At 34.8% G+C, this 15,175-nt stretch overlaps 2 protein-coding genes across 2 annotated transcripts in view; one reads left to right on the top strand and one right to left on the bottom strand.

Annotated features, from left to right (window-relative positions):
• LOC142337798 (cyclin-dependent kinase 9-like) overlaps positions 1-15,175 on the top strand; it is a 209,603-nt gene that overhangs the window by 50,581 nt on the left and 143,847 nt on the right. The gene's annotated exons all lie outside the window — the stretch shown is intronic.
• The window catches only part of LOC142337797 (testis-expressed protein 264-like), a 114,956-nt gene continuing 105,479 nt past the window's right edge, over positions 5,699-15,175 (bottom strand). Inside the window, exons 2-4 of the mRNA XM_075387316.1 lie at positions 14,309-14,583; positions 12,961-13,245; positions 5,699-6,102 (exon numbers count right to left, since the gene is read on the bottom strand). Coding sequence (XP_075243431.1) covers positions 5,905-6,102; positions 12,961-13,245; positions 14,309-14,575 — 750 coding nt within the window. The 5' untranslated portion in view covers positions 14,576-14,583 and the 3' untranslated portion in view covers positions 5,699-5,904. The remainder of the gene's footprint in view (positions 6,103-12,960; positions 13,246-14,308; positions 14,584-15,175) is intronic.

Below are 15,175 nucleotides of genomic sequence, written 5' to 3'. Positions count from 1 at the left end.
TTCGTTGTTGAAGTGTTTTTATGGAAAGAGCAATTTGTGCGCTTCTCCAATTTAGCTGTGTCACAGAGTTTGCAGTTTAGGCTATTTGGTTGGTCTTTTTTGTTCTTCGCTGCAAGTTTTTGACTTACTTTTCTGTCGATTGTTTTGTCGTTGAAGAGTACGAACGGGTTTCTAGGATGATAGCCTTCCAATAGTGTCATAGAAGTTTTTTTTTGTGGCTTGCGTTGTATTTTCTTTTTGCTAGCAAAACAAATAGGTTGGTGCTCAAATAATTTTGAATGGATAAAGTTGGTTTGTGCTTGTGGTTTGGTTAATTTCTCGAATTCGATAGTTTTGAAAGAAATTGTAAAGTTCTGAGTTTTTTGTAATACGGATCCGTTTGATATCGGTTTGATTGTCTTCTTGTGCGATAAAATAAAGGCTGATTCCAGTGTTTGTTTTTCTAATGATTCGAAGATTGTAAGTTGTTCCGTTAATGGCTATTTCCATGAGTTGCAAATTTTTCTTTCTTTTTAACAGAAGTAAGCGTTCAACATCTCTGTCGCCATATGATAACTCTCTTCTTATTGTTTGCTTCTTCTTTTTCTATCTTTTTAGAGGCGGCTATGTAGGTGCTAGTGCCAAGTGCTATATTGTGTGAAGACAGAGTTATCGTTGCAATATCCTTTCTAATAAAGGCTTTTAATTGCAAGTTTTTGCTAAGTGCTATTCGGGGCGCGGGCTCGGTAAAAACGCTCTTTTTCTGCTACAAGTTTTCAATTCAAGTAATTTGGTAAGCAACTGAACTGTACTGAGCAGAATCGTCTGTATGAATTTCAAGATAATAAAAGCGTGCTGTATGAATTTACAAAAGTCTTTTTCAACCAATCAAAATTTAGCATCGTCATACTATGTAGGAAAATAGCACGTGCGCCTGGGGGTCATAAAAGATTTATGCTCACTAGGCTGGGGGAGGGGGGGGGGAACAGAATAGATCAGATAAAATATTAGAGGTAATGAAACGTGACTCTTAGCTTATATCACCTAGATTAAATAAAACTCTGACTTTGAAACAATCAAAAAGTGCTTCGAAAAAAACAAAGGCATTAAATCCTTCTTGCATTAAAAAGTTTTCTATGCGTTTATTTATTGACGCACGAGTGTAACAAATTTTTACAGAGGAATATTTCAACAAAAAAGTATCCTCTTAAAAATTGACTCCTAGTATATGATCCGAAAACCCTCACCAAAAAATAAACAAATTAAAACGAGTATTCAAACACGCATCTATAAAACTGAATAACAATGAGAGCAGCTGATAACAAACAAAAAACAAAACAAACAAATAAGGATCTTTTCCGGTAGCGCCCCCAGTAAATTAGGCACCCCCTTTGTATATGTTTTAACATTATGTATGCATTTCAATTATTACAAGTGAGTACGCGTGAATGTGCATTTAGAAAATATTAACAGAGCGGTGGTTTGAAATTAATACTTGCATAAAAAAACGAACTATACATAATGTAAACGTCCACCAAAAACTTGTTCTTAATGCATTTTTTGGAATTTACGTGCTTTGTAAAGGGGTCTACCACTTTGAATTTCCTGAAAAATATTGCAAATGTGTCTGTTTATGTGTTATGCTAGTACGTAATCAAGGTAATAAGTAACCTTTCCAGAAGGTAGCAAAACATTATTATTTGGGGGTGACTAAGTTTTGGCTATATTGGACTAGGGGTGCTGGCGGAACAGATCCCAAATAAACAGACAAACAAACAACAAGCAAAGAAGCAAGTAGGCAAGCAAGCAAGCGAGCGAGCGAGCGAGCGAACAAACAAACAAACAAACAAACAAACAAACAAACAAACCAAACAAACAAACAAACAAACAAACAAACAAACAAACAAACAAACAAACAAACAAACAAACAAACAAAAAAACAAACAGAAAAACAAACAAACCAAACAACACAAATAATAGATCTAAACAATAGCTTGAAATCTATCCAGTATGTGCAGTACCCATGAAATTTTGACAAACTAATGGAAGTCATTAGGAAGCAGTGCAAGAGCAACGACGGGAAGTGACTTCGATCTTGAGGAAACCCTCAAAGCGCATCGATTACAAAGACATCAACGGGATTCTACAGTGAGATCGCAAAGCAAGGCCATTACGAATTAATTACGTAACTGAGCAATCTACCAGAAGAAGCAGCTTATTATGGCTGCGCGCCGGAAAAAAGTTAAGATGTTTCATTCTGAATATCAAACATACCCGGCAGATTGCCGGAAAATAGCCGCCGTTGATTCCAATAAGCATGATTGGGATTGAAAGAACAGAAGATATCGAAAAAAAAAGATTTTTGTACAGAAACATTTTTTAAGTCCGATTTATTTTGATGGCATTTCGTAGTTGAACATACTTCTGTTTCTTAGATAGAGGCTACAGGTGCTACTATCAACACCAATAAGCATAAGAGATGGTAACTAAGACTTATAGGAACGACGTTCAAATAGCGGGCATCTAAAATTTGGCTTTATGGGTTTTTCCCGTTTCTATTTCTGACTTCAATTTTTTATACTGACTCTGTTCATTTTGAATTGCTTTGCTGCGCAACTGATGTTCAAATTCACTTTTTGCAGAATGAGAGAAGAGAGAAACTAGACTACAGAAGTCAAAAAAGATTTCACGCAAAATGTCAAAAAAAAGGCAAAATGGTAAAGCAAAAAAAGTTCGACGAAGTAAAAAAACATAGCAGGACAAGTCCTGAAATACAATTCAAAAAATTGAATGAAAAACTCAGACGCACTCTACCTGACCAGCAGATCAATTGAACAATGCCAGCCAGAACACAAAAATCACCAAAGAATTGAGAAACTAAAAGAATCAAAACTAAACGAAAACAAACTCATTGCTAAAACTCTTGAAGCTTTTAAACCTAAGGCAAAACATTTTCCCTTTAAAAACACCTATTACAAAAATATGTTCAAAACCAATTTTTGTTTCTGAAATCGGTCCAGTATTATATCTGCAATACCTGAAAAATATTCATCGGCCCTTGAAGATCGATTAACTTGAAAATGACCAAAAAATTTAAGAAAAAAGAAATCAATTGCAAGTTATAAGAAAATGTTGCTGAAAATTGTGATATAAATATCTTCAGAATCATTTCTGTGTCTCTAGAGGCTATCCAGTAACCCAATTCCAAGCAATAAAAAATCATTGGCTCATAGATCGATAGGCAATAAATTTTAGAAAAAATTTCAAATTTCAAAATAGAAATTCCTTCTATTAAAATGTTGAAAGCCATTCAATTGCCCCCTAGCAACTATTTAATAAAATATTGTCAAACCCTGGATGCGTTTACCTGGCAACTGAGGCAAGAAAAATAAATAAAATACAAATATTTTAAAAAAAACTTGCAAATTCTATCAAACAATTTCTAAAAGTCGAAAGGTTAAATTGTTGAAAACAAATCCATTGAAACTAAAAACCATGCAGTAACTTTTGTATCAAAACGTGGAATAGGTTTTCTTGGACTTGAGAATGGACGAATATCAAAAACTGACAAAAACTTTAGGAAACATTAAAAAAAATTGCAGATCCTATCAAAAAAATGCTAAAATTCGAGACATTAAAAAGTTAAGCATTCCATTGTTACTAGAAACTATGCACTTCCCTATTAACAAACCTCAACGGAGATTGCCTGGTCCCTGAAACTGAAAAAACTGACAAAATGATGAAAATTTTTAAAAACCTGAAAAAAATGCAAATTTGTTCAAAAAAATTGCTGAAATTTGTGATATTCAAAAGTTGAAACCTATTCCATGGCAACTAAAAATTTTTCAGTAACTTATTATCCAACCCCTAATATGGGTTTCTTGCCCCTGGGACTCAAACAACTTGAAGGATGACAATAGATATGTCAAAAAACATGAAAAATTTGCAACTTTTGTCAAAAAATGCTAAAATTCATGATGTCAAAAAGTTGAAAACCGTTCCATTACCACTAGAAACTGTGCAGTAACCTATCATCCAACCCTTTATCAAACCCTAGAGGAGGTTTCGTGACACCTAGGGCTAAAAAACTCAAAAAATGACAAAATTTCCAAAAAACCTGAAAAAAATTGCAAAAATTAGTATCATTTTTTAAAAACTTCAACCTTAGACTAATCAAACAAAAATCTCAAAAAAATAACAAAAAACACGAAAAATTGCACCATTTTGAGCCGAAAAACTCCTAAAAATGACCTTTCAACCTTTAATTGAGGCCATCCCAGCAGCTGCACCACTATACGCACTTGAAGGACTACTAAAGTTCACTTTGGGCCTCTAATGAAACTTAATGCCCGCTGGGCTTTACCTGTTTATCCCGTTTCGAAAGATCAAAGTCATTGAAAAACGTGTGAACACATCTTAAAAAAAAAGAACACAGCGCACCAATACAATTCAAATTCTTCGAATTGTAAAAAAATAGGCGCGCAATAATAGCCGGCTGAGAAGACGAGGGCGGCTATTAAAAAGTATGTTAATACTGTGATCGCCTCACTGGAGCCAAAAAGTTGTTAAGAGGAACGAAAATCCCTACATCCGAACGAAAATCAGCTTCGCACTTCTGAGGAGCTGTGTTCTCTGCTTGAGGGGATGTCGCGCCCTCAAGCCTCGTGTTCTCAGAGAGACTTCGATTAGCGCCGTCATGGAGGAGGGAAGGCTGCACTGAGTGTATGGCTGCTTAACTTTATTCCTTTGCTCCTTCCTTGATATCCTATTTTTATTTTAATCCTCAATTACCAGTTCCTTATGTGTGCTATTTATATATATATATATATATATATATATATATATATATATATATATATATATATATATATACATATATATATATATATTGGTGCTTTCCTCTCCACTTGTTAGTTATTTTTGTGACTGGGCCGTCTTTACACTGTCTGGAGGGGAACAGCTTGGAGTGCAGCATCCGGCTAAGTGCTACTCATCATCCCTTATGTTCCGACCTACATCCATCGTTGCCGGATGGTGTACACGGTCCTTTTTTTATTATAGAGGAACGAAATGCTGTCAGTTGTTCAACAAAGAATCTTCCCTTAAGCCATGTACAACTGTGATCAGATCAGAGGGGATGTTCAGCTCTGAAGATAAGAGTTCTTCAGAGGGAATAGATCACTCAATAAGAAAGAGCAGCAGTACAACTGGTTGACCCAGCAATAAACGTTTTTCTGTTTTTTAAACCCAGAAAGCCGAAACGCTAGGCAAAAAGAGATGCGCATCAGCGCACGGTGAGTGAAATAGGGAAATTGTCTATTCAAAGACTATCACCCCATGCAGAACTACAATTTCTTGAGAACAAAAATAATCAGTTTGCAATTCATCAGCAAAATGCACTCCTTCAATTTGGTTGCGCAGTGGAACCTATGACCTCTTTACATCAATACATTTTCAGCAAATATTGCCTTGTAAGAATGCCAAGCAAATTCAGTCTCTTCTCGAATTTTGGACAAAATAAATGAGAGAAATTTCTAAAACATGAAGTTTTATATCATCCCGTTGCCACTTATTACCAATCATCTGATTAAATTTAAGCTCAGTAGTAGACAAGCTGCATTTCGATACATGAATGCTACTCGAAATTTCTATCGGATATCAATTTGATTCCAAGACCACTCAGGTGGTTAAAATAGAATAAAGGCCTATTCTCTTCGGATTTACGAATTTGTAGAAAGTAAATTAATCATCATTGAGTACAACAAAATGAAGGTAAACAGTAACCCAATTCAGCTAACGCTAGAGCAGAGCCAAATAGTACTTCAGAAATGAACATACATACAGACAGCAATCGTACTGGCTTTGATAGAAATAAATTTCACAGGAAAAAGGAAATAAAACCTTGCACAATGTATAATACATCCATCAATCCTCAGAAGCAGTTTTTACAATTGGTTTCTTGTCATTTTCAATCAGTTCGCTGTACTTCTCAGCACCGAACTGTTGATTCTCCTCGCAAAATTCAGGGATGTAGTATCGATTGTTGTTGGCGCAAGGCACTAAGAAGTTCATCTGTCCATCATGGCAGCACTCCATGAAGGGGTGAGCAACCAGCTTATGTTCCTAAAACATCTGCAGTTTTCGTAGTCAATTCTATCTCCTCAGAAGAGCTAAATTTCTACAAATTTGCAGTTGATTTATACACAGAAAAACATAATTTGAGGAAAACGGAAATCGGAATGTTACTCAAAAGTGCTCTTCAAAAGCAGACAGTTAACAGTAATTTTGCTGCTTGAGCATTAATATTTTCTAACGAGTGGAGAACAATTTCGGTATTGAAGCAGCCATCGACCTGTCCATTAGCCTCAGACTTTGAAATTAAACAGAACAAAATAGACCGCAGATTGTCAGACATAGGAGCCATCACAGAATAGAAGCTGCAAAAAACACGTTTTAACATTGATTTTCAAATCAAACAAACACCAATGTCTTTCAAGTTTTTGACCTTATCATAATCTAGTTCATGTGACCTCTTTTCAATTTCGAGCAATTGTATTTCGAGTTTTTCATTTGAGTGAAAAAGGAAGCAATGCGAGCAGATTCAGCTGCACAGTGTAAGGAATCACTATAAAATGACTCATTGACCTCTTGGCGCGTCATCAAAGGATGGCAGCCAAAAAGCGTTTTTTTTCCAAGAAAAACAACAAGGACACCAAAAAGAACATTAGTATACTTTTACGGCTATTACAAGGAAACGCTTCTTTTTCCTTCGATTTTTAGAAAGATAGTGCTGTAGAAGTATAGTTTTATCAATATGATGACAACACTGCGTCCTCGGAGAATACACGCCAAATTCCAGGTACAGCAATGAACGAGAAAGTAACGAAGGACAATAAGAAACCTGGCGAAAATAGGAAATATTTGCGCCAAAGTCGGTAAAGCAAGAAAACTTAATTCTTAATAACCCTATGATACTCATAAAGCATATGCTACATTAGACCACTCAAGGACCAAGTGACAAAAATAACAACAAATGTCAAGAAGAATAAAAGTTAGCTATAAAACTTTCCGAAAAGAAATGACGTCCAAGAAAAAAAACCGTCAGCTAACACCTAGCCCATATCACAATTATCAAACATGCCGAAGTAGAAATCCGGTACGAACTAACAAGACAAAAAAAAGTTGAGTTGAAATTTTTAGAACAAATAGGCTGGCCGCAACTAAAACTACATTTGAGGAAAAAGTAAACATTGCCAACTAACGTCGGGTGAATTGCTCTCAAACGACCGGCGAGCGGTTAGCTTGGCGGGACTGATGTGGGGGCAGTTGGTGGTGAGGGTGTGGGATCAATTTCTAAAAACAGCCCTTCACATCATAAGTATAAGTCTCCAAAACAGTTTCTGTTATTCGCATACTTAAAGACTAGTGGGCTGAACGGCACTAAGAGAACTTTATGAAAACTTGGCGCTACGCTACCTCCTTATCACAATTCTGAAGACGAAAGTCAAATGGATCAGACAAAAAATCGGCCAAGCGAAAAATTGCATAAAGAGACAAACAGGATTAATCTATTTGCTACAAATTGATTTTGAGAAAAATTAACAACGATTTCCTAAAACAGTGCCTGTCAGGTCATTTATAATCAAAACATTTCTACTCTAACTCATTGTTAATGAGGATCAGAGATGACATTCCGCCAAATAGCAGCAGCTGATGTGTGGCATCAACAAAAGTAAAGAGATATATACAACGTAAAGGAGAAAGAGAAGAAAAAAAACGCTAACCAACGCAGAGAGAAAGGAAGATAAGAACATTTTCCATGATGGTTTTCGACACTGCAACTTCTAGTTTTCTAGCCTTGTTAGTACATAAATCAAAGAGGAAAAAACCGAAAAATTAAAACAGAAGTTTCCAGAAGTCGCAGGAAAAATATTGAAAACCATTTATTGACTCGAAGTTTCTGTCTAGTAAACCATCTCCATAACTTGAAAAGTTTTGTTGGCCAGTAATGGTCGTTAAACTCAAATGACAAAAAAAAATTGAAAAATTTTGGAAACTGCAAATTATAACAAAATCTTGCTAAAATTCAAGATATTAATATGTTGAGCACCATTTCCTTGTCCCAAGAGACTATAAATTATCCCTGTTTCAAGCCTGAAATAGTTTCACTGGCTCAGAAAGATCCATACACATGGAACATGAAAAATTTCCGAAAATTTGAAGAAAACTTAAAATTTCAGCCAAATTTAAATTACTAAAACTGGAGTCATATAGAATATTGATCATCAATCCATTAACTCTACAAAATTATGCACCAGCTTATTATCAAACCTTGGAGGAGTTCCCACGGCCCTTGGTGCAGGAAAAAATTCAAATACAAAATTGCAAACATTTAAAAAAATTGCGTAAATTCTTGGTATTAAAATCTTTTAAAAACATTTCGTTACATCTATATACTATGCAGTAACACATCAGACCCTAGAGGAAGTTCCGTGGCTCTTGAAGCTAGAAAAACCTAAAAAAAAATGACAAAAACTTCAAAAAAACTAAAAAAAATGCAAGTTTCACTTAAAAACTTGATAAAATTTGTTTCTTTAAAAAGTTGAAAACTAATCGATAACCAACATAATTTTCCAGTAAATAAATTTTAAACACTAACGGAGGTTTTCTGACCCTTGAGGCTCAAAAAACTGAATAATGACTATAAATCTCAAAAAAATAAAAAAATGGCAAAAATTGTCAAATATGCCACAATTCGTGATGTTAAAATCTTGCAAAACGTTTTATTACATCTAGAAATTATACAGTAACCAATTTGAGGCTAAAAAATCTAAAAAATGAAAATACTCAAAAAAAATGAAAAAAGCAAGTTTCATAAAAAAATTGCTAAAATTTGTGACGTTAAAAAGTTGGAAAACTAAACCACGGCCAAATAAAAAATTTGTCAGTAACTTTATATCAAAACTCTCAGGAGATTTTCAAGACCCTGGTTCTAGAAAGACCTGAATAAGGAAAATGAACGTCAAAAAATTTGAAAAAAATGCATGTTTTCTAAAAAAAAAGCTAAAAATCGTAATTTTAAAATGTTGAATTCATTCTACTTCCACTATAAACTATGCATTAGTCTATTATTAAAACCTACAGGAGGTTCCTTGGGTTACCCAAGGATTAAAAAATCAAAAAAATTTCAAAAATTTTTAAAGTGTTTGAAAAAATTGTACAAAATACTAAAATTCGCGTGCTTTAAACGAGCGGCCCTTCGTCAGTAGCTAGAAACGGGGGGGGGGGGGGCAACAGTTGGGTGGGGTGATAACAGCGCGGGGGGAGAATAGTTGGGGGGGGGGGCAACAGGAGGGGTCTTCAACCTCTAAGAACCGCCCTTCACACCATAAGTATAAGTCTCCAAACAGTTTGAGCTGAAAGGCTCTAAGGGCACCTAATGCCCGCTGCGCGCTACCTGTTTATCTCGTTTTTGAGGGCCAAAAATTCAAAACGTCAGATGAAGAATTGGTCCAGCGAAAAATCGAATAAAAAAGACCGGCAGGACTAATTTAATTGCTACAAATCTTGTTTCAGAGAAATTACAGAAATTCCCAAAATATCAGAACAAAAAGCTGTTCATTAAACTCATACAAGATTTTAATCTTAACTTGAAGCATGCCCATTGAAGTTTGCTAACACAAGCAACTTGCTGTCGGAAACGTCACATTAGCTCTCGCTCTGTTTCGAAAAGTATACTCATAACAAGAAGGATCGCTTGTTCTGTGCATGGCACAGAATGCTCTCAAATTCGCACTTGAAAGCAAAACATATATCAATTCATTATATCGCAAAAGATGTTCAAGAAACGTTTGTTTTCGCTACAAAAATGGTTTTTATCCAAATGCTACGAAAAAAACTTAACTTATTCCGCCAAAGTTTGAAACAGACAAAAGGAAAACGCATTTCAGTTTTCAGAAGAACAAAGAAACCTGAGTAAAATTTGAGAACGAAACGCTTCGTTGAAATCAAATTATGACACAAAAATATCAAGAGTTTTTCCTATAACGTGTTGCAAAGAAAACACGAAACCTTAAAGATTGAATTGTTTTGCAGTATACACGACTTTGAATGAGCCTCATCAGTTTTCATCTATGATTCTTTTCGAAATAAGATGTTTTTGACAATTCTGAAGTCAAATTGATGACGTTTTATTCATAGTAAAATGTTGTTTTATATTCTCAACGTCTTGACCAAAACGCTTTGATCGAAAAGATTGGTAACTGTGGCTGTATAAGTAACAATAGATTTAATAAAAAATATTTTCATGTTTTATCTAATTGAACGAAAAAGAACTAAAAAATCATTAGGGGACGGGAGCTCTAAATCATAAATGTTCAGTGGGATCCTTTTGATTTAAGGCTATTCCTAGCCGCAGCACTGTTACAGAATAGCTAAAAACTGGAAACTAAAACAAATTATTTTGAGTATTTGACATAAATATTTGAATTTAAAGGCGTACACTATCAATGGCACAAAATTGTCTGCATTTTTCAAGCTCAGTCTTGCAACATCCCCTGAACCTTGCTTTTGTAAAACAAAAAAATTAAATAGCACGTAGAAGTCCAAAAGATTTCAAGCAGATTTATAAACAGCGGCAAACGTTTAAAAGATTCAATCTAGTTAAGAAACTCAAAATCATAGCAGGCCAATTCCTGGAATGAAATTCAAGCAAAAAAGAAAAAAGAACAAGCAATTCGGACCGTCTAATTGATTCCATGACTACAAATGTGTCGACTAACGATAGAGCAGAAGAGGTTACACAATTGAGAAAAGAACAACTTAATTTTTTTGAAACCTGTGGTTTGAAAGTAACCAAAAATTTGATGTACACACATTGTGTTAAGAATCTTAATGATGCACCCACACTACATGATAAAATAGTTACAACAAAAAAATACTATGCAGAGCTGAAGAGCTAGCAGCAATTAGCAAATGTGATTTCGTTTCACAAAGCAGGAGGCGTCTCATTTATTTCAAACAAGCTTATTTGCCAAACAAGCAAGTAAACCAAAAATCATAAAGCATTAAAAATGCATATGAGGCTAATTAGGTCAAAGTATTAGTAAAACATACGATTAAAATCAGAAGGCTTAACTTTCTTCACATCTTGATATGTTTCTCTATGTAGAACACTGAAATAGAAGAATGTTTTGGAAACTTATATAACTGAGAAGTTGTAAATGAACGCTCTCTGAGGCACCCTAAAAAACAGAAAGTTATATGCTGTAGTTTTGAATTCAAAACTTGAAAAAGTATTGTAAATAATTGAGCATCGAATCTAAAATTCTCACAAAACATCAAATGTGATAAAGCCATAAGCTAAGGAGGGGTCAAAAAGCAGATGATATAATTTAGTAGAGAACATTTCAGGCCACTGAATTGTTTGTGTTTTGATAGAAAGATGAAACGATCATCAGCAGTAAACTAAATAAATGAATTAATTTTTTTTATGAAAGTAAAATTCGTTTACTGAAAAACGTTCAAATCATGAAAAACAGAGAGCAGGTACAGTTGATGTGCAAAATGTTTCAAATTGTATTAATTTAAAACTCATCACTGTCAACAACAGAAAAAACGGAGCATTTGTGAATTTGAGTATTAAAACGTTCTGTTTTGAAAAACGCGTCGTTTTTAAGCACGTAATCGCCGTGAGAATAAGTGGAATTGAATGCAATAAAAACTGCCTCTTCTCATTACAAACTGTCATGATTGATGATAATCATGTAAGCCGCCAAAAAAAGATGAATAGGAGAACTAGAATTAAATAAGGTCGAAAGTTATCAGAACAATTATTTTCGAACTCAAAAAAAATACCAGAATCATTCAAACTTTTTCATAAAGTTGAAGCAAAGCACTGCTGGAATTTAATATTTGCTTTTTAAAAAGTCTCGACGAACTCTAATATTGAAAAGAGGATACCATTAAAAGCAGCAGTCAAAGCAGGGCAAGTCAACAAAAGTTAGCCGCCTTCACCCTGAAATTCAACTTTTTTGTTACCTGTGCTGCCTCAGTGTGTTTGCCCGTTCTGCTACCTGATTTGCCCCCCCCCCCCATATTTGACTTCCAACTGACCTCAAAACTTATGAAAAATTCTTTAAAGACTGCTCCCAAAAAGATCTAAACTAAATGAAACCCGAAATCAATAATAGCTGACTGAGTACGCGAAGCTGCTCCTTACAACTAAGATTCATTATTGTTTTTTACGAGGGTCGGAATATGGAAAAAAACTCATTTGGCCATAATAAGGGATCAAAATTCATAAACTGACAATTTTTTTTTTCAAATCAGAGTAATCCGAAAATGTCCAAAATGTACATTAAGTTATTGCTGATTGGTGTTCAATCAATTGTGCATGCGGAAAAAGCGCATTCTGTTAATTAAACTTAAAATCCTGTTTCTTAGTTTTTTGGGTTCGACATCTTTATAATTTTTTGATTTTCATAAATTTTTTTGACAATTAGCCATTAGACAACTCGCAAATGAATTTTTCTCTGTTGATCAAGACTTCAACAGCGATTTAAAAGAAGCTGAACGTTGTACGAAAAGTTAGTTTAGCACAGATGAGAGACGGACTAAAAATTCATTTAAAAAATGTCCAACAAATGGCCAAAAATTTGATTCAACCTTTTTTTCTCAAAATACGCAATTTTTTATCTCTGTACTAAATAGAGATATTGACAAAAGCGTTGTTTTTGTAAAAACTTTAACTCTTCTGCTGATAGAGGGAGAGAAAACATAATACGCTTCGTTGAGTCGTAAAAATCAGATCAAGAAAAATCCTCTTCAGATCAACAAAAAGTCCTCTTCTTCACAAAAAGCAACTCGTTAATTCAAAATCCTCAAATCAAACCGACACTACCAACATATAACTTAGCTCAGCTTACAGATACACTAGAACAAAAACGTGACCACTTATGCAGTGAAAACTGAATAACTTGCCTCAATATATTTCTGGAGTGCAGGATACACACGCCTGACTGCAATGAGAATTGACAGCGTATTAACAAAGGGAAACACACAATGTACCATCGGTGTCACAACCAGTTCTGCATTTTTATCTGACTTAGCATCGCTGGATCCCCCATCGTCCGGATCCGATCCTGGTAGCTTGAAAAATTTGTACTCCTCGTCTTCTAGTCGTTTAACTAGTTCTTCCAATGTCATTTTGTCACCGCATGGCTCAACGACTGCTCCAACAGCGTAACGACATTTGTCTTTTCCAACCTAAAAGATTTCCATTTGTAAATAACGCCACTGGGTCAAAACGTTGCCAAGTTTCACCTTCTACTTCTATGTAACACAATATTGGGTCAGCATTCTTCACTCAACTATTTTTGATAGTACAAATGCTGAGAGATCTTAGCATAAACAGAGCAAACCTAAATGACTACAAACAAAAAATTACCAGGATCTTAATTGTTGCGGTATTGATTCTCATGAATTCATCTTTTAGTGTTGCTTCTGAAAAAGTGGTAATAGCTCTTTCTGATTCAATAATGTTCTATTCCTATTTACTCTTGCGCGTTACTCTTCACTTCTACCAATTTATCTTTTACAGAAAAAAAATAAAGTTCATTTCAAAAGAAAAAAAACGATTCATGTAAGGACATTCCGAAGCACTCCATATTGACCTCATGATCTGCACATTTATGAATTATTTAAATTTTCTCTGAAAGCAATCAGTGACTTCATTGTTAAAATTTTTGTACTGACTTGTTAATACCTTATACCATAGAAAGAGAAACAAGGGGATCGGCAATTAAATTACTCAAACAACCTTTATGCGAAAGAAAAATAGAGCGCTGTTCAGTCAAATTTCGTGCAACAGGATTTTACAATAAATTGAAAAGCCTCGAAATTGTTCCTGCGGACTTTGAAGCGAACACGTCCGGAGAAATTGCTAATTTTTGCCATAAGTTGAAGAGTTCCTTTTTAGTTTGTAATCACGAACTTGCAAGATGTTTTTGATTTTTAATTTTTGTGTCATATTGTCTATCTCTGTTAATTTGTAAATCTTTTTTCGTTTCGAATTGTAGTAATTGTTATTTTATTTATACTCAACTCTGGAGTACACTGAAAAGTGGGTGTCTATAACCCCGCTGTCTGTCCTCTCCAATGCAATATGATATTATGCTGCAATTTGTAGTTTTCATTGAAGAAATTAATTCTTTCTTTCTACTTAAATTATATGACCCATCTAATTGCTTCACGATATGTATCCTAGGGTTGGTTCGCGCATCGAGCTTTTGAATATGATCGAAGGGTCTTTAGCAAAGGTTCACCTCACCTTCTGTGGATCGTCGTAGTATATCCCGATAGTGTCACTGAACGGGGCCGCATTAACCAACCACGAAAAAGCATCACCGACTTGCTTGTAATTCCCCGTATAGGATTTGTACGCCATTACTTTGGGAGCATTCAACAGGTGTTTCTTCCGAGTGTGCACATCGATCTTTTCAAACAGTCCGGATACAGTTAACATCCAGAAAACGGTTCCAAAGAGGGCTAAAATCAACAGTCCGATGCCGACCAAAATTAAAATTGTTGTGTCCATTACGATCTGAAATAAATTTATAAAGTTAGGGCCAATTGGACTAATTCTCAACAAATCAATACATCGAGGGACAAGAAGTGCGTTTGGACAGAATGTTTCGAACCTTAAAACGCCAAACAATCAAACTTGTTGTTCCGACCCCTCTTGAGAGGGGAGGAACTATATACTCAAATGGGTTTTTTTGTTCAGACAATTTTGGCCGATCGATATAAAAATCGTAGAGAGTTGTGAGTGGTATTATTAGAAAGCCCGTCCAGCGTAGAATATGGAACTAAAAAGATTTTTTCCATTTTCGCTTTTTATAGGGAGTTAGAGGTTTAAAGTTTTGTGAATATTAGACGTAATTCACCTGTTTTTATTCACATTTTTGACCAAATTTTCGACATGCTAAAATATGTTAAAATTGTTAACTGTAGTGTTACCGATTTTATTTCTAAAGATAAAGGAGGGTTGCCGAATTGTTCGATGCGAGTTTTTTGGTTAGAATTTATGCTAAATATCTCAAAATAGAGATTTTTTAGTAAAAAAAAATGACTATTTTAACCCACTTGCTTAATATTTGGTGGAAGCAGACACCTTAAAACTGTAGCCATCATCTTC

The sequence above is a fragment of the Convolutriloba macropyga genome, chromosome 4 (genome assembly GCF_964194025.1).
Source record: "Convolutriloba macropyga chromosome 4, txConMacr16.3, whole genome shotgun sequence".
Classification (NCBI taxonomy): domain Eukaryota; kingdom Metazoa; phylum Xenacoelomorpha; order Acoela; family Convolutidae; genus Convolutriloba; species Convolutriloba macropyga.
This window is presented reverse-complemented; position numbering and strand designations above follow the sequence as displayed.